This window comes from Physeter macrocephalus, chromosome 20 (assembly GCF_002837175.3).
Source record: "Physeter macrocephalus isolate SW-GA chromosome 20, ASM283717v5, whole genome shotgun sequence".
Taxonomy (NCBI): domain Eukaryota; kingdom Metazoa; phylum Chordata; class Mammalia; order Artiodactyla; family Physeteridae; genus Physeter; species Physeter macrocephalus.
The window spans coordinates 1,231,901-1,252,670 of NC_041233.1; the positions used below are offsets into that span (position 1 = coordinate 1,231,901).

General features: G+C 41.4%; 1 protein-coding gene across 7 annotated transcripts in view; it reads right to left on the bottom strand.

Annotated features, from left to right (window-relative positions):
- Nucleotides 1-15,292, bottom strand: part of NUP133 (nucleoporin 133) — a 56,460-nt gene extending 41,168 nt beyond the window's left edge. For 6 of the 7 annotated variants that reach the window (XR_008616254.1, XM_007117307.4, XM_007117306.3 and 3 more), the window contains exons 1-9: nt 15,022-15,292; nt 13,222-13,340; nt 10,774-10,877; nt 9,535-9,642; nt 7,473-7,607; nt 6,660-6,830; nt 4,928-5,083; nt 4,544-4,614; nt 660-807 (exon numbers count right to left, since the gene is read on the bottom strand). Coding sequence is in view for 6 of the 7 variants with exons in the window: in XM_007117307.4 (XP_007117369.1) it covers nt 660-807; nt 4,544-4,614; nt 4,928-5,083; nt 6,660-6,830; nt 7,473-7,607; nt 9,535-9,642; nt 10,774-10,877; nt 13,222-13,340; nt 15,022-15,203 (1,194 nt within the window). In the remaining variant the exon portion in view is untranslated. Of the gene's footprint in view, nt 1-659; nt 808-4,543; nt 4,615-4,927; nt 5,084-6,659; nt 6,831-7,472; nt 7,608-9,534; nt 9,643-10,773; nt 10,878-13,221; nt 13,341-14,643; nt 14,883-15,021 lie in introns of all 7 variants that reach the window. The other variant, XM_055081312.1, reaches the window with a different exon arrangement.
- Nucleotides 15,293-20,770: the final 5,478 nt, after the last annotated feature.

The following is a 20,770-nucleotide window of genomic DNA, read 5'->3' on the forward strand; positions in this document are numbered from 1 at the left end:
GCAAGAGGGAAGAGATATGGGGACATATGTATATGTATAACTGATTCACTTTGTTATAAAGCAGGAACTAACACACCATTGTAAAGCAATTATACTCCAATAAAGATGTTAAAAAAACAAACAAACAAAAACAACAACAACAAAAATGAAGCCCAATTCATATCAGGTTTCTTCCTTATTTTTCATGCTGCAGCTCATCATCAGTGTTTTCTTTCTTCTCAGTGATGCCGAAATGAAGATCCCCTTCTCCCACTACAGCGGGAGAGACATGCTGCTCACCGTCAGGGGCTCCCACTTTCGCTTCTCTTTAGCTAAGGCTGAACAAAGGACTGAGTACGAGATGGCAAACAGAATGCAATGCCTGAAAACTAGCTATTTGAAGTGTATTTCCAGGAACTCCCTGGCAGTCCAGTGGTTAGGACTCTGCACTTTCTCTGCTGAGGGCCCAAGTTCAATCTCTGGCAGGGAACTAAAATCCCGCAAGCTGCCAAAAATAATAATAACAATAAATCAATAAAGAGATTTTAAAAAAATAAAATAAAATGTACTTCCAAGCTATGCAGATGAATTTCTCAAAGAATCTGAACCTGCAATGGTTAGGAAAAAAACTCAGCATGTTACTGTCACTTTGTACTTTAACTTACAGATGGAAACCTTACCTGAAAAGGTGGGTTATACTGAGTGACTTCCACAGTCACTGCATCTGACATTTGGTAGCCGTTATCTTCTACTGTTACCAGCGAGTAATAGACGAGACAGGGCTTGTCCGCCAGGTGCCACGCCGCTGACAAAATCAGGAGCCCATCGCTAATCAGTGAGAAAGAAAGATCTACTGCCTCTTGGGAAAACAGTCCAGCAATGTCTTGAAGAGTTAAACATGCATTTCCCATATGACCTAGCAAGCCCAGTCCTAGATATTTACCCAAGAGAAATAAAAACCTATCTTCACACAAAAACCTGTGTCCAAGTGTTTATAGTGGCTTTACTCATGATTGCCTAAAGCTGGAAACAACCCACCATCCTTCAACTGCTGAATAGATAAACAAATCCTGGTAAATCTATACAATGAACTACTACTCAGCAGTAAAAAGGAAGAAACCACTGAATGAATATCAAACGCATTATGCTAAGTGAAAGAAGCCAGACTCAAAAGGCTTTATAGCCTATGATTCCATTTATACTATAAGGACAGAAAATACATCAATGGTTGCCAGGAGCTGCAAGTGGAGAGAGGGGTTGACAAAAGAGTACCAAGGAATTTTTGGAGTGACAGAACTGTTCTGTATCTTGATTGCAGTTCTAGTTAAATGACTACGCGTCTGTCAAAACTCACCAAATTATACATTAAAAAGGGTGCAAGGTATTTTCTATGTGTAAAATATAACTCAATAAATCTGATTTAAAAAGACCAACAAATCATCAATTATAGGGATTGGCAAAGTGCAGCTGCTCTCAGACTAAACTAAGCCCAGGCTGAGGTTTTGTAAATGAAGCTTTCCTGCCATGCAGCCACGCCACTTGTTATGTGTTGTCTATGGATGCTTTAATGCTACCACTGATAGAGTAAAAGAGCTGCAGAGAAGACCACATGGTCCCCAAAGCCTGAAAATATAACAGTTTTGGACCCTTCACAGGAAAGGTTGCCAACCCCTGATCTAATCTGTTCTTTAAAGCTTACATTTGTACAGAGGAAAAACATTTTGTTTTTCATTTTAATAACCAATCATAGAACTGCTGCTGTATATTCAAGCTGCCATATATGTGAAAAACAAACCTTTTTCCATCTTAAAGTGTATATGGTCCTCTTAAGTCTATCAAAGTTGTTGCCCCCAACCAATTAAATGGTCTCTAATCTCAACTCTTCTAAAACATTTAGTAGCATTTTTAGCAACTCTCGTTCAAGTCTCAGAAATATTAACAGGGTGGCAAGCACCCTCTACTGACAACTAAAAATAATAAACCGAGCTAGTGGCTGGACAACATGCACTTCAAACCAAGCAGTCCTAACGCGGCTCTCGTTTCCCTTCTCCACGGTTCTCTTCCTCCAGCTGCCCGGCCCTCATCACTTCTACCTGAATTCCCGAGAAGAATTCAAGGACACTGGCTCACATCCGAACATACTGGCAGTGACCTAAAGAGCTCCTGATGACACGTAAGAAGGAAGCGAGTGAGGCCGCAGAGAATTCAGTCCTGAAAGCCGCCCTCCACACCAGGTAGGGAGGGAGAGACGGCCACGCCCAGATGAGGCTCGACACTGAAGTCACTCCAAAGACTGGACCGCCGTGGGGTAAGGGGTGCCCCCTGAGGCCCGGAGACACAGCTAACAGAGGATTCCTCAGGGAGTGGTGCTTGGACCAGTTTCATTTGACATCTTTATAAAAAAAACTTCCTGATTAAAAAAACATGAAGCTATTTTAGGTAATAAAGATGATAGGAAGACAACCAATTCTGCAAATCAGTAAAAATTTGACAGGGACTTCGCTGGTGGCCCAGTGGTAAAGAATCGCCTTCCAAAGCAGGGGACATGGTTCGATCCCTGGTCGGGGAACTAAGATCCCACACGCCGCAGGGCAGCAAAGCCCACGCGCCACAACTACTGAGCTCACGCAACTCAGCTAGAGAGCCTGCATGCCACAAACTACAGAGCCCACACACTCTGGAGCCTGCGCGCCACAACTAGAGAAGAGAAAACCCCCGTGCTACAACTAGAGAGAAGCACATGTGCCGCAACAGAAGATCCGCATGCCTCCATGAAGATCCCACATGCTGCAACCAAGACCCGGTGCAGCCAAAATAAATAAATAAATAAACAAATTTTTTTTTTAATTGACAAATTTTTATGCAAGTATATACAGGGCAATATATTTATGATTTAAAAAAATCCAGAATGGGGCTTCCCTGGTGGCGCAGTGGTTGTGCGTCCGCCTGCCGATGCAGGGGAACCGGGTTCGCGCCCCGGTCTGGGAGGATCCCACATGCCGCGGAGCGGCTGGGCCCGTGAGCCATGGCCGCTGAGCCTGCGCGTCCGGAGCCTGTGCTCTGCAACGGGAGAGGCCACAGCAGAGGAAGGCCCGCATACCACAAAAAAAAAAAAAAAAAAAAAAAAATCCAGAATGAAGCTACCTGAGCTTTGCGTCAGTAATAATCTGGTAAAAGAACTCATAAGGCTGTTCACTGCAAATAGGAGCCGAGGTTGCAGCTCTGGCCAAAATGAGCAATCGATCAAGGAGGAGCAATAAGCATCAGGGAGACACACACATGCTTCTTAAACAGAAGAGACCCACCCAGACGTGGAAGTCTGCACGGATCACTGGAACAAGAGTATTCAAAAGAGCGATGACCGCATCATTTGGAGCTATGGTGGGGAGGGGGGTCCAGAAGGAGGATGAGAGCTGCATCTCACAGGCCCCACAAGAATCGAGTTGTGTTAGCATGACAGCACCGGGGGAGGCGCGCAGGGTCTGCCTCGGCACAGCCAGTCCTAAGCATGTTTCTCTGTTCTCAACCCACGTCTCCATTCTGAAAACTACACATGAAAAAATGTCTGCATCCCTGCATCCTACACCCACAGTGGGCTGTGTCCTGGCAGCAGTTCTAAATTTATGAAGGTCTGGTAAAGCTAAATGAAAACAAGATACACTGTATTTAATGAAACTGTTTTGGGAAATTAAATATATACTATTATTTTTACTTCTTTGATAGTTTACATATGAGGTTTTCAGAAACTATAAAGAAGGGTCCCGATAGTCTCAATAGCCCAAGAGAGAAAAATTAAACAGCACAACTTCAAGCCAAGAAACAAGTAGAATTTGTTCTACTAAACTAAATTACTCCAGAACACATAAAAATAGTCCTTAACTTCTAGTAACTTGTGTTTTGAAAAATTACAAGTCATGTATTTGCACTCATTATGAGCTCTGCCACAGAAGCCATATTACAAATGGTTTTTAAGTTCCATATGGCCTCTGGTATTAAAGCTAAACAATAACATGGGATTAAGTAGCTTTATCAGACTAACCTGGGATCTTAAGCACCATTTAGAGCACCATTTCTAAGAGGAAATTCACTCTGAATATAAACCATGACTGAGTTCTAACTTGTATCACCACGACAAAACCTCACCCCATCCTTCCTTTATTCAATACAGCCACAAACACAGGCTAAAGCTCCTTCAGCAACAGAAAAAGGGCTGGAGAAGAGCGCCTGGCATCTCCAGAGTCGGGAAAAATAACAGCATGGAGCACCCCCAGCAGCAGGGTAGGCAGCTCTTAGAGGCTCCGGCTGTGACAGCAGAACAGACGGATCCCTACCGAGGGCAGACAGCTAATGGAACACACAGTGGAAGGCTGACAACTGCCTATATTTCTCAAATGAATTAGCATCGCTAGACAACACAAAACGATTTAGTTAAGACTTAATAGTATAAGATTAGCATTAGAGGCATTCGAAAAACAGATAGCAAGACTGCTCATCATTTTATAACAAACATCAGTTTGTTTTTCCAAACAACTCCTATGTTCTTCATGACAAATTAATTGCTTACCAGTTTTGCTTCAAGTCCAAATACCGAATGTTGACCCCTTCTTTAATAGCTTCATAGTTACTTTCAGATCCCTACATGAAAACATCAATAATGTAAGCTCCTTGAGTTTAGGAATCATTTCTTTTCACCTTTATATCCCCAGCACCTACTAAAGTGCCTCATCCACAGTAAGTCAAACAGTTACTGAATGAATGTATGCATTTAAAAAGTTAAGTAAATCAGTGAGTTCCAATACTTCTAAAGATTGACTACTCCATTTCAGCTTATGTGATGGCTAAAACTTTGTGTATTACACTGAAATGTGTTCTAATAAATACAACAACTAAAGGAACTCGCAATCTCACATAGATGAAAATTATAGAGATGAATGTTACTGTTCCTTACCCAGATAGCATCAATAATGTTTTCCTTCAGGACTCTATTTATATCCCAACTATGTGCTTGTTTTTCTGAAGAATCATCTAATTCCCATTTACTGATGTTTGAACTTGTCAAGCTATAAAAACTTGATCGCTCTCTATCCCAAAGGACACTTGAAAGCTATATGGAGAGGAGAAAAAAGTTTATAGATTATTAAGTTCTAATGTCAATGAACTATTTTTCTGAAATTCAAAATTAGTACATTTTATAACTATTTGATTAGTAATCCTAGCAGAATTCTTCATTTAGGATTCAAAGGAAGGAGTGATCCTGAAACAGACCTTGAGTAAGGAGGATTTCCACAGGCAGAAATATAAAGGCAGAAGGCTCCAGAAGAGCAGAGTTGGGAGGTGGGAAAGTCACACGATCTTCAGAGAACAAGACACAGTCCTGCTAAATTGGAATGTGGATTATAACCAGGAAAGAAGTAAAAATAAGGTTCACACACAGCACAGTCTTAAATGTGAGTCTGTAAACCTAATAAGCAAGGGAGATACTCTCAATGGCTTGTGAGCACAAGAGTTGTGTTACAGGAGAAGGACTCTGGTAGGGCTGTGTGTAGTTCCACGTGGGTATGTTACCTCGTCTTTCTTGCTTCTGAAGAACAAATGTGTTTTTTAAGTCGAGTATACAGGACTGTTGAGTGAAAACCCTAATTGTCTCCACTCCTCCTGTCACCATGACTCTAGCCACTAATGGGACCGGAGGGGCCAACAGTGAGTAAAGCAGACTGGCACCAAGAATTAGGGGAAATTTACCAAGAGTGCATATTAGGGCCTTACAATGGAAGCAGGAAGATGGGGATGGCAGCGAGACATGAAAGAAGCCAAACCTATAGAACCTGGTAAGTAGAGAGAGAGAGAGAGAGAGACACACACACACACACACATCAGGGTTTTATACCTGGGTCTCTGAAAAAAGTGACAGTGACATTAGAAATAGGTCAAAAGAGAAATGAGTTTTGTAAGTCAACAGGAGAGAAGAGAATATGAGCAATTTGTTTCCAGACATGTTAAGTTTTAGGTTCAAAGACCAGTTAAGGAAGCAGATAATAATAGCAACCTGAAATTAGAGGGAACATCATAGTTTAAAAAAAAAGGTGTGCTCTCAATTCAAACAGACGTGGGCATGAATCTGCTGCTGAGTGGTTCTGTAACCTTGGGCAATTTAGCCTCACTGAGGGCAGTTCCTCATCTACAAATTGGAGATGAAGCTCTCTACGTTACAGGTCATCCAATAATTACAGGAGGTAACCAACATGGAGCACCCAGCAGAGAGCAGATGCCCCCCACACGTTAGTTCCCAGCAGCCTCCCTTCACTATTCCAGACTGAGGCAGAAGCCCAGCAGACAGATTTGAGTCATCCACACAGACAGCCGGAGTCATGGAGTGGAGAACACACTTCTGGTTATGTCTAGAAAGCAAAATTAATCCTTAAACACATTTATAATTTTATATCATAGTTTTAGTTCAAAGAATGTACTTATAAGATAATCTGTGTGACTTAAGAATATTAACATTACAGGGTATGAACTCATTTGACCATCATAATAAAAATGCTTCAATGAAGATCAAAGCTTTCATCTCATGTACACCACTGTTCACAGAGAGGCAATACCAACTTCATAGGAAACTGACAACTTATTGATTTCACTAAGAAAGAAGCTTGTAAAACAAAGTTATTTTATCAACTTACTATGAGATCACTACTAGGAGATAAAATTCCCAAAAGAGAAGAAACCTTCCGACCAATTCCTGAAAGCACACCTTGCCCTTGAGGAAGGACATGCTGATGAATTTTTCCTACACTTTCGGGTATCAGGCGAATCAGCTGGCCTCCCGATGAGGATAAAATAAAACTTCCTCCCTGTGAACAAACAAAGCAAAATTAGTTAAGCATTTAAGACTAAGAAAAGAAAATTAACACAAATCACTGATACAGAAGGAAATAATCTGTACCTTAAAACAAATCTAAAAGAATAAAAAAGAACAGTGCTATTTTATTAAAATCACTTACTTATGAATCCATTCACTTAATATTAATTCTACACAGAATAACTTTGTTGCAAACTTTTTAACTGCATGTATTTTTAAATTCTGATTTTTAAGTTATAGGTTCACCATCATGCAGGTTCAACAATCAAGTATCAGATTTTATTTCTTCAGTAAACCTGCAGAGTATATATTAGCAAACCATTCCTCCTACTGTCTAAGAGTTTCTAAGTCATTTTATGAAGATCTTTCTGACAAATGAATAACATCGGCTACTATGCACTACTGATATTCCAGAATCCTATGAGAAGGGCTTCCTTCTAAGTGGGGCTTCCTTTATCTAAGTGTCTAAGTGTTCATATCCTAGATCTGGACATTCTTTTCTTGCCTCTTTTTGATTCCCCCCACCCCCTGCCTGTATGATCTGCTCAAAACCCCAAATTTTTAGTCATTTAAATCCCACTTCCAAGCCACATCACAGCTTTCCAATATACATAAAAGAATATCTATCATATACCTGCACTGTTGTTAGGAAACTGTAAGTCTTATCACCTCCCAGATCTACGGACGTCTCTGTGTAGGTGTCTTCACTTGCAAGGCTTGGCCAATAGCGGATGGATCCTTCTCTGGTGGCAACCATGACAGCAACAGCCTCAAAACAAGACCACAACACTCAGCAACCACAACAAAAGAAGGAGCCCAAATCGGGAGTTTGCTGACACTGATATAAAGAAACCAGGGCAATGTACTATTAACATAAATCAGAAATAAAAATTCCTTTTTTTCATATTTAAAAAATTATCATACAGTAAAATTGACATTTTCCCCCTTTTGTTTTACAGTTCTATGAATTTTTATACTCTGGTTTCTCTTCAGACCGCATAAAATCTTTTGCTTTTTACAGTTCTGTGAATTTTAAAACACGTGTAGACTCATGTAACTACCACCACGATAAGGATACAGGACAGTTCCATCTGCACCCAAAACTCCCTAACGCTTTCCCTTTACTGTCACACCCTTCCCTATCCTAACCCCTGGCAATCACCGTTTCCATCATTATAGTTCTGTCTTTCGGAGAATGCCAAACAAATGAAATCATATAGAATATAACCTTTTGACACTGGTTATATTTGACATTGAATATAACCTTTATCTCACTTAGAATAACATCTTTGAGATTCATCCAGGTTGTTGTTGCATGTATCAGTAGCTCATACCTTTCTACTGCTGAGTAGTATTCCATCCTATGGATGAATCAGTTTGTTTATCCATTCACTTGTTAAAGGACATTCGGATTGTTTCTGCTGTTGGCTATCACAAGTAAAGCTGCTATGACATTAGCATACTGTTTTTTGTGTGAACATAAGCGTTACTTTCTCTAAAGTAAATAGCCCGGAATGAAATTGTTGGGTCATATGGAAAGGGTACTTTAACTTTGTAAGAAGTGAAAATCAAGTGGCTGTACCACCAGCAGGCCCACCAGCAATGTATGAGGTTCCGGTTGCTCCACTTCCTCGCCAGCACTTGGTAGTGTCAGTGCTTTTCATTTCAGCCACTGTAATACGGGTGTAGTGGTATCTCACTTGTTTTATTTGCATTTTCCTAATGGCTAATGATGTGAACAACTCTTCATGTGCTTATCTGACATCCTTATATCCTCTTTGGTAAAGTGTTCAAGTCCTATTTTTAAATTGGGTTGTCTGTTTTCTTACTAAGCTTTGAGGGTTCATTTTATGTTCTACATACAAGTCCTTTGTTGGATATATGATTTATAATATTTCCTACCAGTCTGTAGTTCTCTCTTCATTTTCTTTTCAGTGCCTCTGGCAGAGCCAAGTTTTAAATTTTGATTAAGTCCAATTTATCTTTTTTTTTTTTTTTTATGAATCATGTTTTTGGTAATTTCTAAGAACTCTTCACCTAATCCCAGGTCATGATAATTTTTTTTCCTGTTTTCTCCCAAAAGTTTTTAGTTTTACATTTTACATTTAGATCTATGATCCATTTTGGGTTCATCCTTACATAAAGAATGAGGTTTAGGAGGAATGCTTCTTTTTTCCATAAAGACAGCCAATGATTCCAACACTAGTTACTGAAAAGACCATCCTTGATCCACTGAATTTCTTCTGTGCCTCTGTCAAAGATCAAAGGGCCATCCTTGAGTGAGTCTGTATCTCTACTCTCTATTCTGTTCCACTGCCCTGTGTGTCCATCTCTTTGCCGTTACCTCTCTGTCTTGATTCCTGTAGCTTTATAGCTACGTTTCAGAACTGGGCTGGACGATTCCTCCAACTTTAGAACTCTCTTATTTTAAAAAATGTACTTCAGGGCTTCCCTGGTGGCTCAGTGGTTGCGCATCCGCCTGCCGATGCAGGGGAACCGGGTTCGCGCCCCGGTCTGGGAGGATCCCACATGCCGCGGAGCGGCTGGGCCCGTGAGCCATGGCCGCTGAGCCTGCGCGTCCGGAGCCTGTGCTCCGCAACGGGAGAGGCCACAGCAGAGGAAGGGCCCCATACCCCAAAAAAAAAAAAAAAAAAAAAAAAAAAAAAAGTACTTCAATAAGCATTTAAGTCACCTACCTGAGTAGAATGTGCTTCACCTGAGGTAGCAGAGTAAGAGAGAGCCACCAAGTTGGCACTCCAGTAGAAATCAGTAGGTGGTAGCTGAAGTTCTTTGCACACAGATAACTATAGAACAAATCCAAACAAAAAATCTTTCATGTCAAATCCAATTTTTTGAATATACATCTGGCTTCACTATTTCCTTTCTCTGCATATTTTAGATTCTAATTCATTGCTGGAAATACCATTCTACAAATACTCTTTCTTCTCATATCTTTTTGATCAGGCTTTCATCATCATTTTCAGTAATTTTAAAATAAAATATTTTAAGAGATATAGAATCAGAAAAACTTAGCCGCTAGACCAGACCCTTAATATAAACTACTCCAATCTCTTCCCAGACCAAAAAGTCTATTGGTTGAAAGAAGTGTGTAGGCTTCCCATGGAATTTTCCCAGTCTAATCTTGATTTGCTTAGTTGACATTTAAAATCAGCATGACCACAGAATTAGTATTCCAAGTCACCTAGAAAACATTTCTTAGACTCAGCCAAGTATCAGCGTTCCTCTGCTAACTCAGAATGCCCACCCCAGGCCCTCTCCCTCACCTATGCTCCTAAAACTACAAACACGGTTTTCTAGGCAGCAGGAGTACAGAGGCCAGCAGATGTGAACAGTTTAGGTAAGTGGGAGCCCAAGTCCCAGTGGAACAATGGCCCAGTGAACACAAGTGGTACAGGAGAGTATGCCTGATCTGGAGCAGAAAGGAAAAGAGGCTGCTGAGGGTATGGTAGTGGATGTACAAATGAAAACCCCCGTGTGAGAAGTTGACAACTGAAAGTTAAATTACGTTATAAAAACTGGTATCATTTTTTCCTATTTTATTATGCATCATTCATTAGATTCAGTGAAATACATTCCTATCTTCTAAGAAACTCAGTTCATCAGCTTATGTGGATGGCTTTTAGTCTTAGATTTCATTAGACAGAGTGACTAGCACGACATTCATTAAAAATTTCCATGTGTCTAATTTTATTAAATGTAAATAAGATGGATCTTGCTTAAAATCATGATAAGGGGAGAAACATTTTTGAAATGATATGCTCAGTACTTCATATCGCTATGAAAATGCAAATCTATAATGCTTGAGTAGATTCAAATTGTGGTCCTCCAGCAACTCTAAAAATTTAGGGTAAAAATTCAGAGCCAGTTAGGAATCCTCTCCTCTCTCTCCTTCCAGCTCTCTAAAGAACCATTACCTTGGTGATAGGTGACAGAGCAATCTTCCAAATAATGAGTTTCTCTTTGCAGACCAGACAAGCCCATCCACCTTCATCTATGTGAACAGTCAGCTGATCGTCAACTGAGGAAAAAAAATGAAGTATGTAATTAATCTTAACGTATGAATAAGAAAAACTTAAAATTTCCTCACACCAAAATCTTCATTGCCACCATCTTCACCTAAAAAAGTAATCACCACACACACACGAGGTTAACTCACAACAAAAAATACTCTTGAATAATTCAAGAGTTATTAATATCCAAAACAAGAGATCAATTTAACTTTGACAACTACTTTTAGAAATATATCTAAAGGCAAAAAGTATATTTTGGGCCTAGGTTTAATATTTCTTAATTTTTGTTATAGATAGATATCTTACTTTTTATAATATTATATTTAGCAACATTCATAATTTTGATAAAGCAAACACAAATAATAAACCTTCTCATTAAATATATAAAATACTTCAAGGAAAAATCACGTTCCTTCAAAAGAACAAGATTTTCAAATAAGAGCTCTTTGAAAGTATGATAAATTACTTCATTATATGGTGACCTAAAGGGTTACATTCCGTATTAAGTGACAAAACTAAATTAGTATACAGTAGTCACTCCTTATCCTCGGTTTCCATGATATCAGTTACCCGTGGTCAACTGCGGTCCAAAATATTAAATGGAAAATTCCAGAAATAACACTTCTTAAGTTTGTGATGAAATCTTACACTGTCCCGATGTCCTGATGGGGAGGTGAATCATTCCTTTGCACCCGCCCATTAGCCACTTAGTAGTAGTGCAGGTTATCAGATTCACTGTTGCGGTATCGTGGTCCCTGTGTTGAAGTAACCCTATTTTACTTAAACATGACCGAAAGCACAGAGAAGTGACGCTGGCAACTTGGACATTCTCTTACTGTGCCTAATTTATAAATTACGCTTTATCACAGGTATGTATGTCCAGGAAAAAACACAGTACACACAGGGTCCGGTGCATCCCCTGGGGGTCTTGGAACATACGCCTGTGGATAAGGGGGACTGCTCTGTTGCTGTTGTACATGTTGGTGGTAAACCTAAGTAAATGTATTAGCGGCCCTAGAAATTTAATTAATGTGAGCTTTGCTCTTCGTTTAAAGTCAGGGTAGAGGGGCAAAATAAAAGGCATCAATAATGTACAAGCTAAAATATCATATCATACCGAGGTTAAGGGTGGGCTTTTTGCTGAACTGGAGTATGTGCTCCGTACTTTCTTTTCCTGAAAGCACTACAGCAGCTCCAAATCCTCCACTGGTGAACCCTCGAGGACGCTAACACAGCAGACCAACTGACTAGCACTTGGAAGTTTCCACGTGAGGACGAGTTCCTCTCAAGTTTACACACTCTTCAATTTACACATCCTGATTTCTAGAGACTCCCTCCTCTGAGGCTGTGTACTATTTGTTATTAACATGATCTGGTGGCAGGAACCAGGAGTGTGTCAAAAGGTTTAAATGCAATTTAAGCTGAAATTTTTAGACGGGAAAAGAAAATATATATTTAAAACAGGAACAATGCATGACAGAGGTTCATGGAAGTTTAGTTGCCTGAAAATAATTGTACCTGAAGCTCCCATGGACTTACTGGCAAGATGTGCTGGTTCAAGTTGATGAGAAATATTCCTTCTTGTGGAACGGAGTACTTTAAACTTTTGTGACTGTCATTCACAGTATGAAATACATTTTACATCATGATGCATTCATACACAATTTTAATAAAACAAAATGAGAAGCACTCTGATATTCTGCAATCTATTTTACTTCATTTTTTAAAAAAATGCTGGTCATGAACCACTAAACTGATTTCAGTCACTACGTGCAGTTTCAAAAACACTGTTCCAGGAAATCACAGGATGCTCTGAACTTTGCTCTTCTAGTCACCCCAACTCCTCATCCTTAATGGTGTCTTTCTAAAGCTTGTGTTGACTGCACCGTCCACACTTCCACTCTTAATTGTCTGCCAGGAGAATCTTCTAATGGTGTACCAAATTGATAACATAAATTTGTGCATACAGCCTCCAGAGTACTACATAGCATCCAGAAATGGAGGTAAGACTTGATTCTACTGCATTATTCAACCCAATAACGTGAGGCAGTAGTTTTTTGGATTTTCTTTAAAAAGCTAAACTTCATATACTCAATCAACTTTTGAAACTGGACGAAGTTTTGCATATACAGTACGTACAACCATAAACACTTATTTTGATTGTGCTAAAATGAACTCATTCTGCTTCCCAAATTTATCATATTTCTCAATTACAATGAAAAACCAAATAAGCCACCTATTTCTCTCCACTGAAGTGAAGGTATACCAGAGAAAGCACAAATTTCAATCTCCATGCCAGACCTAGGCTTCATTTTGAATTGCTAACAGAGACAAATGGAAAATGATACCCACCTTCAGCCAACGTTAAGGCTTCCATGACTTTAACAGGGAGAGAAGATCCAAATGTTTTCACATCATAGTTCACAGACTCAGTTATGGAGTGGTGTGGGAATATTCGTGTAGGTGTTCCTCTAAAGAAACGAGACCATATTATTTCACTCACAACTTAAAATTTCCCATTATTCATTATAATTTTTATGTATACATTTTCACAATAAAGAGAAAATCTCTGATAAGAAGAAAGATGAAGTATAACAGTGAAAAAACTCTGGCTCATATATACTGTGTTATTAAATTTATTTTTCATTAAAAAAAAAAGACTGACAGGATTTAGGAAAACTTGGCTTCAGACTTTCATGCTCTAGTAATTAGATGCATGATCTATTCACTTAAACTCTTTATAACTCTGCCTCCTTAGCTGTGAAATAAGAAGGCTGGACTAGATCAGTGTTTTTCAAATTATGGGTCATTGTGAGGGTCTCAATCAACATTTTTAAAAAACGAAATAGAATATAGAGTACAGTTTATCATACTCTGTGGTCAAAAAAGTTTTACAAACGTTGGGTTAGATTATCTTTAACCTCTCATCAGATACAGAATTATAAGAATCTACCAGATTTATACAATCAAAATCAAGAAATTAAATAGGGTCGTGAGTATCTGCTGCTACCTGGTCTTCGATAACAGATATAGCAGTAGAAATTATATTTCCTTCTCCTCTTCTTCTTAACATTCAGAAAACCAGTGTAAATTTATTAGTATAAAAGTTATTCTACCTCTTATCACAGGATTAAATGAAGAGATGCACAGAGTGATTGAGAGCATTGTTTCTGACAAAGTATTATAACAAAGGTTTTTTCTTTCAATGATTACCGAAAGGTAAGAAGAAATTAAAAAAAAAAAGAAAACAAAGTATGACTTTTATTCACTGACTTTTCTCAAAAAGGAGTAGAAAACAATCACAAGATCACCATTTGAAGAGCACTTTACAAAACGCAAAAGGATACAAGGTATTCTTTTAAAATCATTTCTCCTTTAAAGTACTGCAAACTTCTATAGATAAATTTTAACTATAAGTTCAAGATCCAGTATTACCGTCTTCTTGCAGGGGAAAATTCATTTTTGATAGACGAATTCAAAAGAAACCACTCAAGACACATGTTAGCTTCTTCTAAAATTCTAGTTTAATTATGAAAGGGGAGATGCAGACCACGGTTTCACGAGTGACGTGAACTGGTGTGCCACGCTTTTATTTGGTAACAAAACTACTAGTCTTATCTCATTGCTTATGGAAAGTCTTTTCCCTATTAATTTAGCTACAAAGCTAACTTCTGTAGCTAACATCCCTTTAATTATCCACCAGTGGATATTAAGGGCAGTTAGTATGTTAAGCACATATAATGATTTTCCAGGGTTTGAGGTCCTCACTCTCACCATCACTTTACATCTGCATCGTGGCATTTCATATTGACTTCTCGCAGCCTCAGGTCAGGTATCATCGCCATTTCGCAGACGAAGAGATCATGAGTGACCTACACCAGATCACAGGGGTACTAAGAGTGAGGCGGGTAACCACTGATTCTAATCCAATGTGTTCTTCATCTCTACACAAAGGTAATTCCATGCAAAGTGCATGATGCGAAGACTCAACTGATGAATTAATCAAAGCGAGGCTGAAAATAACAACACACAAGGATGCAAGGGTGACTATTCTCCCAATACTCTGGCGTCCCGCGCCGTCCCCGGTTCCGGTGGCTTCTGGAGGCCCGTGAGCCTGTGAGTCGCCGAACCCAACCCGGGACGATCACTCACCGCGAGCTCAGCGAGCTACGACGGCCGGCCGGCGAGAAGAGCACTGGGGAGCTGACCGAAGACCCCAGGGCCAGACCCTTCCTGCTGGTCGCCCGGGGCGTGGAGCCCGGCCCGACTCCGCCCAACGGGCCCCTTCGGGCCCCGGGCCCCGGGGTCCGCGGAGAGGAGACGGCCGGGAACATGACGCAAGGGAGAGGCTACAGAAAGCTCACGTTCCGACCGTGGGGCTGAAGCTCGGCCAGCGCGCGAAGCTTGAACACCTGAGGAGAGGGAGGGAGCGCGGTGAAGACGTCAAAGAGCAGCGACAGACCTCGGGGCGCGCTGTGATGACGTCAAAGCGCCGCGCAGAGGCGCGGGGCGAGGTCGGGAAGGAAGGAGAAACCGGGAAGGAGGGGGCAAGGTGATGACGTACAGGGTAGCGTCGAGCCACGGGGCGTGGTCAAGGGGGCGGCCTTTAGATGGGGAGAGCGGCCGTGTGCGCTTGGACCGTTCTGGAGCGGCGGGAATCCGGAGTTTCCAGGGAAGTGAAGCAGGAAAAGCAGGTGCCCTTCTCCAGTCCAGCGGGTGGGGGTAGCCCTCCAGCAACTGGAACGCAAAGCTTCTGCACGCTGGTCCTTCCTGAGCCTCTTGGGAAATGAGTTCTTCCCTGGTCCAAGCTGAGAAGGGAGGAAAAGTCTTAAATCTGACGCTGGTTTCACACTCAGTGTTTTAGATGTTATTCTTTAGGTTTGTCATTTCCCATTCACGTTGGTGACGTCACAAATCCGTATCGCTAACCAGATCCTGCTTAAAAACCACAGGCTTCTGACAGCCGCCTAGTGGACGGTTTCACCTGGAAGTCCTGCAGACCCCTCACAATCCAATCATTAAAAGCTGGTTTCACGCTTTCATTAGGACCCCTATCTTACTACCACCTCTGCCCCATTTGGTAAAACTGGGCAGTTGGCCAAGGCAAAAGGAAGAGCTCTGTCCTAGGGTCATTCTTCCCACTCTCCTCCACTGTGACACCTGGGACATTGTGCTGAGCATCTCTAGTAGAACATCTTCACTGCCTCTGCCCTGGTTCACGTGTTCACCTTTTCCCTCTTTTGTAGACTTTCGCCTCTTTTTTGAGTCTCCGTGCCTCTGTGTAGTCTTACGACACTGTCCTCCCACGCTGCCCGCTGATAAATGGAATACTGCTTGCCGTATCAGTAAACAGAGGATGTCAGTCATCAGCGATTGCAGCCGCAGCTGATGGTGAGCTGGTGAGCCTTGAGAAAACTCAGGATATTAAAACACAGGATGCTGGCCCCAGATAGCTTTGGTGCATATCAAAGGAATGATTTTGGTGAGCCCAGACTCTTGCATCTTCCCATACATAGGAAAGTACTAAATTCCATAACTTGACATACCTGGTTTTCTTTAACAGTAATATTTTGACATTCAGACTACCTGCTCTTTGTTGCAAAACCTCTATATATCCTGGCTCCCCTCTCACCTCCTTGGAGCAGTTCTCTCAGGGTTAGTTGAGATGCTGCCTCCTGGGCTTGAAGTCCTAAAAATTCCCGCGAAATGAAACACAACTCTCAACTTTTCGGTTGTGAATATATTTTTTTAATCGACACCGCTTAACAAACTAAGGAAAACCAGAAGCTGCTCTTGGGCTTCTAAATGCTCTGGCTGATAGTTGCCCAAAGGTAATTTGCTAAGCTCCCTTGCAAGATCCTTTGTGATTTAACTCTGGCTGGCTTTTCTGTCCCTAACCCCCACCCCCCTCCACTGCCCTTGCACATGTTTCTTTTGCCTGGAATGCCTTCTCTCCCCCTTTGCCCACAAGCGTCTGCCTCTTACATCAAGTCTTACTTCAGTGCTGCCTTCTCGGTGCAGCCTTCCACAGGATTAGGTATCCCTTTATCCTTTGCCCCCTGTGCTCCTACGTAGAGGCTATTTATAATATTTTTACCCTGCATGATAGTTGTTTACATAACCGTCTCTCACTTAGCTCCTTTTGAATGCCTTAACAGCTGTTCCCTTTGTGCACACCATAACAGGTACATAGACTTTCATTAAATATTTGTTGAAATAAGGGAATGGTTAAGTAAACACTGGCATATGCATATGTGGGAGACCAGAATGTGGATGTCAGGTATTGGCATTTCCCCTGGGAAGCCATTCTTTTGTGCACGTTATAGCATCAGGACAGTCATCTCAAAGGTTATATAGGCAAGCTGCTTTGCTCTTTCTTCCCCTTAGATTTATAACCCAACTTTGCACCTCATCTTTGAGTCTTATAGCTTTTATAGCCCCATGCATTCCCTCCTTGTTTCATTCTTACCAGGGGGATGAGAGAAGTCGTGGCTGAGTGGGAATTTGTGGGATAAATCTGTTCTTGGGCTTTGTGGGTCTAGTTAGTGGTTTGTCCACCAGCCAGTTATAAAAGTTGCTATTTGTGGGGGCTGGAATGACTCGCCAGCACCTTTGTGCTCAAAGGAACTTCCCTGGAGTCCAGATGTATGACTAAGGAAGGATGGCGAATAGACAGTCACTCATTCATTCTGGATTTATTGAGTACCCACCGCGTGCCGGACTATGTGCTAAGTGCTGAGGTTTATAACTGTAAACAAAGCAGCCATGGGCCCTGCCCTCATGGAGTCACAGGCCAGTGAGAAGGACGGATACTGAACAAATGGGCACAAATTTATTTACGCAACTACAAGTTGAGATGTGTACTATGAAAGAAAAGAGCAGGGTGTCTGACAGAGAATGACTGGGGTACCTGATTTTGGAAGAAGATCTACAAGGCCTCTGAGAGAAAAGGCCGTCTATGATGAGACGTGCAGTCAGCCAGGCAAAGAAGAGGAAGAGTGTTTGAAGCAGTGGATCCTCGGGCAAAGGTCCTGAAGCAGCAAAGAGCTTGGTGCATTCCAGGGACTTTAGACAGACCAACTGACGAGTGAGTAAAAGTAGAGGAGACTGGAGAAATGAGGGCCCAGGAAGGGCCTTGTAAACTCTATCAAACAAGATCCCAGAGGAAACAGATAGCACCCTCAAGCTGGGTAGAGAGTTTAATAAAGGACTATTAGGGGGACTTCCCTGGTGGTGCAGTGGTTAAGAATATGCCTGCCAATTCACGGGACGTGGGTTTGAGCCCTGGTCTGGGAAGATCCCACATGCTGCGGAGAAGCTAAGCCCGTGCGCCACAGCTACCGAGCCCTCATGCCACAACTACTGAAGCCTGAGTGCCTAGAGCCCGTGCTCCACAAAAAGAGAAGCCACCACAGTGAGAAGCCCATGCACTGCAATGAAGAGTAGCCCCCACCCGCCACAACTAGAGAAAGCCCGTGCACAGCAACAAAGACCCAACGCAGCCAAAAATAAAATAAAATAATAAATGAAAAGAAAAAAAAAGGACTATTAGGGATTGTGTAAAGCCCTGAGGCTCCTAACAGCAGGTGGGCCAAGAAAGGAAGTGGTCACCAGAACCTGAGAAATAGGGCCACCTGCCAGAGCCGTGGCCTTGGGTCAGGAGATGCAGCCAACTCACGGCAACCCAGAAGGAAGGGGACTGGGAGTGTTCGTATCGTGACCTCAGTGCAGGGAGGCCAGGGTGTGAGGGAGGAGGACACTAGGACAGTCTGTGGAGGCCGGCCTCCTGGAGGATAGAGTGGAGAAGGCACGTGAAACGGAAGATAGCACGTACGCCTTGGGGCAGCCGAGGGCTTCTTTATCCCTCCCCAGTGCTGCCATTTCCCTGTTTATCTTTCTACCTCATTTAATCTAGTGCAGCCACTTACTCTAGAAATCCAGAAGGAAGGGTAGTGTAGTGCAGTGGCTCTCCAGCCTAAGTGGGCACCAGCACAGCCTGGGGGGCTGGCTAAGCGATACGGCTGAGCCCCGCCTCGGTGTCTGACTCGTTGGGCTGAGGCTTGAGAATCTGCATTTCTAACATTTGCATTCCCAAGTGTTATCGAGACAGCTGTCTTGGGACACTTTGGTAACTACTGTGTAGTAACTGACAAGAGTGTATAGACTCTGGAATTAAATGGGACTTGTTTCAAATCCCACCTCTGCTATCTACTATCTGTGTCACCTTTTGGAGCCTCTGATAAACTGCTAATAGTGCCCACTTGTGAGAATTAGAGAATAGAGACACCATTACATTTGTGGATGTCAAAAAACACAAAAAATCTGAAGAAAAAATATTTATAATAAAATAGTAAACTTTAAAGAAAATCAGTAAGAGAAAGTAAGCTACCCCAATAGAAAAAAATGGAAATGTATGAAGGGCATGAAGTAGCACTAAATCAAAGACTAAAAATGACAAAAAACACATGAAAAGGTCTTAAACTTCACTAGTAATTGAAGAAATGCAAGTTAAACCACCCATCAGCATTGTTTGCCTGTGGAACTAGCAGGAATGTTTTAAAAAATGAAAATAGCTCATGTTGAAAAGGCTGTGGAGAAAGAGGCCCTACTGTATAGCCTCCTGGTGGGATTATGAATTAGTAGTCTTTTATGAGGACAATCTATCAAAAAGCCTTATAATTTGTACATGCTCTTTAAACTTGGCCATTTCACTTTTAGAAACTTGTCTGAAAAAAATCAAGTCAAAACAAAGATATATAGGTCATGTTGTTTATGACAGCAAATACAGCAAGTAAGATAAATGTCCAACAACAGATTTCTAGTATATTCACATTATAGAATGCTATATGGTTAAAAAGAATACATGTGGATGTGTGTAATGAATACTTGCAGATGTAGGAAGATATTATCAAATAAAAAAAGCAGGTTGGTTAAAAATTAGTGTGTGCAATATAAGCCCATTTTTGTTTCACTAAGAGAAAAAGAAAAATACCCCACAAGTGCAGCATGTGTGTGTGTAAGATTCTCAGCCTAGGTGTGCCTCCCTCTGGCCAGCCTTCCTAAAACTCAGCCCATTCTCTTAAGACCAAACCGATTGATGTGGGACTCATGCCTGCAGTCAACAACAGGAAAGCAGCCAGGATTATTTCCTACAGATGTGGTAGAACTATCAGAATTCCATTCTCAGCAACACAGTAATTATGATCCTCTTCAAATGGAAAGGCAGGGGTACAATGAAGAACTCATCATGGAAATTATCCAGGCCCAGTCATTTCCAAGGCCCCCATCTAGTGGCAATGGAACTTCTTGAGATAACTCTAAATTTCAGCATATTTTAAACGTCCTTCAAGCAGTGAAGAATGTGTGTTGTTTTCCCCAGTGCTGGAGGCTGCAAACTTTTTCTGTCAAGGGCCAGAGAGGAAGAATCTCCAGCTTGCTGTCTGTTGCCCTGAGTATGGCTGTGTTCCAATAAAATTCTACTTATGGACACTGAAATTTGAATTTCATATACCTTTCATGTATTATGAATTTTTTTTAAACCATTTAAAACTGTAGAAACCATCCTTAGCTTGGCAGGCCATACAAAACAGGTAGCAGGTCACAGCTTGTGGACCCCTGTGCCAGCTTCATGAGGGAGGCGCAGCCAGCACCTAGCACAGGACCTAACAAAATAGAAGATGCTCCATAAGTGTTTATTGAATGAGTTGAATGGAGATTACCAGCTAAGCTCCATGATGCCTCAGATGTAAAAACGTAGAAAAACCAACACCCTCAAACGAACGTTTACAATGCAGTTTCCATATACTTCTTTCATTAATATACTTAATGTTTTACAACATTTACATTTGTTTTCATTTATTTTCTAACAGCTTTGGCACTTTTATGGAATAAAATGGATTTC